At 31.5% G+C, this 2,124-nt stretch overlaps 2 protein-coding genes across 2 annotated transcripts; one reads left to right on the top strand and one right to left on the bottom strand.

The window, feature by feature from the left end:
• Window positions 1-301: 301 nt before the first annotated feature.
• Tsp_04082 (homoprotocatechuate degradative operon transcriptional repressor, MarR family) lies at window positions 302-1,026 on the bottom strand. Its single transcript, XM_003374848.1, has 2 exons — window positions 838-1,026; window positions 302-400 (listed from the first exon to the last, which is right to left on the bottom strand). The coding sequence occupies exons 1-2, from the start codon at window positions 1,024-1,026 to the stop codon at window positions 302-304; spliced, it is 288 nt and encodes a 95-aa protein (XP_003374896.1).
• Window positions 1,027-1,153: 127 nt separating this feature from the next.
• Tsp_04081 (hypothetical protein) lies at window positions 1,154-1,454 on the top strand (the record flags this gene model as incomplete). Its single annotated transcript, XM_003374847.1, has 2 exons — window positions 1,154-1,236; window positions 1,366-1,454. Coding segments are annotated over exons 1-2 (172 nt in total), but the record flags the coding sequence as incomplete, so codon positions are not given.
• Window positions 1,455-2,124: the final 670 nt, after the last annotated feature.

Below are 2,124 nucleotides of genomic sequence, written 5' to 3'. Positions count from 1 at the left end.
AAAAATTTGGCATGAAATTTCACATAAAACAAATACACGCTACTTTTCATTGCGTGAGCAAATACAGTTTTCATGATAGTGAATATAAATAATAAAATCACACCAACAGTCAGTCATACATGAAATATAAATTTACAATACTAACGATTAAGTCATTCATTCTTCAATACTATGAATATTATTATCCAATTGATCAAGTAATGAAAATTAAATGCAATTTTAAACATAGATTTATTTCAAAGTTCACCATTGTGGTGAGCTCAATAAATGGCAAAGCATTGCATAAAAATTTGCATATTTACTAGACGAAGCGCTGAAAATGCTCAACTGATTTTATTCGTCTGATGATCATTTCACGGTTATGGAAAAGCAGAAAACATCCGTCTATTCTTGATCGCTTCTGAAAGAGATTGATTGTTATTTGAATCAGAACAATATAAATCTTGGCTTGTTGCCAAGAATCCAGGTATTTTGCTTTGCCCATTTCTATTTTGATGAATGTAAGTAACTATAGTTAATTTTGTCATAAATAAAGAAGTTGTATTGTTGCCAATTTTGAAATAGTTATGCATTGTGCTTACTTTTAAACATTTTAAAATGTTCCCTTCAATTCAGGAGATATTTTTAGACTTGGCAGAAAATCTAAAGTGTAGTAAAGCGGTGCAATTTGAATTTAGCACGTTGCCTCATTGGGTCCAAAGAATGTACACTTGCCCTGATACCACTGCTCAGTAATTACGTATTGCACGACGACCGTGATTTGTTCTGCGTAGCACCACGGGGAAATATTCTTGCATTTTTCCTCGTTAAGCTTTACTTGATAGCACTCCGTTATACCACTCCAACGCCTGCTGTTGATAAAGCGGAGACAACCGAGTTCTCCGTAGGTAATGGCCAGCTTGAAATATAAATTGTGCTCTGCTTTGTTCGTTTCATTTTGATGGTTATTTTTACAGATGAATATCCTGTGCAAAACAATACCAACAGTAGTACGGCCGACAGCTCAGCAACAATTACATCTCTCATAATCGTGTCGCAAGAAATACTCTGAAAAAATAATCCACTCAGCCTTACGCAAGAGAGCTGGACTACTGTAAATTTAAAACGGTTTCAAGTACAGAGAAATTTAACGACAGTAAGTTAAAAGTAACTGATGGTGAACTATGCAAATAGCATTCTGCTCAAGGCGCCATTGGCCATGCAAATTCAAAAGCGATTTACTATTTATAAAACGCTGTTGATTTTGAGAAATTGAATATTATATAAACAATTGCAGATGAACAACACTTGCTACTGCGTTGCTTTATTATTTACTGGTCATATTTGGTGCTTCACTTCAAGAAATACGTTGTGAACGATATACAGAAAATACGATGAAGCAACGAGCATCAATTCGCAGACGTTAACAACTCTACGCCTTCTTCATGCATATTTATCAACGTACCTGCTGTCAGGTATGAATTTTTACATATTTTTTCTTTAGTTATTTATTTTATATTTGACACACACTCTGTAAAACATTATCACTTTGGCCACTTTAAATATAAATTTAATTTTCTTTACTTCTGTTAATTGAAATTAGAATATTTTTCATCCGTAATGACGCACAAAAAACAAACGACATTTTATTAGATCATTTTTTGAATTCATGTAAATGGAAGCTAACAAATTAAAGAAAAAAAACCTGTAAAGTGAAGGTAACAAGTTTGTAAATATAATTGAACGATTTTCACCTTTGAACACTTTTCAAATCAATGAGCTAACATCAAAAGCATTTTTCCTGTTCATGTTCATGTTCATTGAAATTATTTAATGTTTTAACAAGAAATTCCAACTGAAAAATTTAAATATATTTAATACAATCTCCAACAGCATTACACTGTATTCTGGTAAATGTAGAATCCAGACGTCTTGAAAATTTGGCATTTTGTAAAATTTAACGAGTTAAGATGTAAAGAAATGCCTGTTTGATTTTTTCATTTTATTAGGAAAATTTTCATTTTTGTTTTTTATATATTTCAATTAATTGCTCAGCTCAAAATGAAATTTTGCATGTGAAAGAATTCGGTAAAATTTAGGGTTCGTTTTAGAAATTAGTTAAGTTCGATTATTAAAAGATAGGTA

This window comes from Trichinella spiralis (assembly GCF_000181795.1).
Source record: "Trichinella spiralis strain ISS 195 chromosome Unknown Scfld5, whole genome shotgun sequence".
Lineage (NCBI taxonomy): Eukaryota > Metazoa > Nematoda > Enoplea > Trichinellida > Trichinellidae > Trichinella > Trichinella spiralis.
The sequence above is the reverse complement of the archived record's forward strand: the minus strand, read 5'-3'. Positions and strand labels throughout refer to the sequence as shown.

Bases quoted from the DNA above. Each gene is read 5' to 3' on its own strand.
- Tsp_04082 (XM_003374848.1), bottom strand. From the start codon at position 1,026: ATGAGAGATGTAATTGTTGCTGAGCTGTCGGCCGTACTACTGTTGGTA. The intron at 401-837 runs GTATAACGGAGT...AATCTCTTTCAG, and splicing joins CAACAGCAGGCGTTGGAGTG to AAGCGATCAAGAATAGACGG.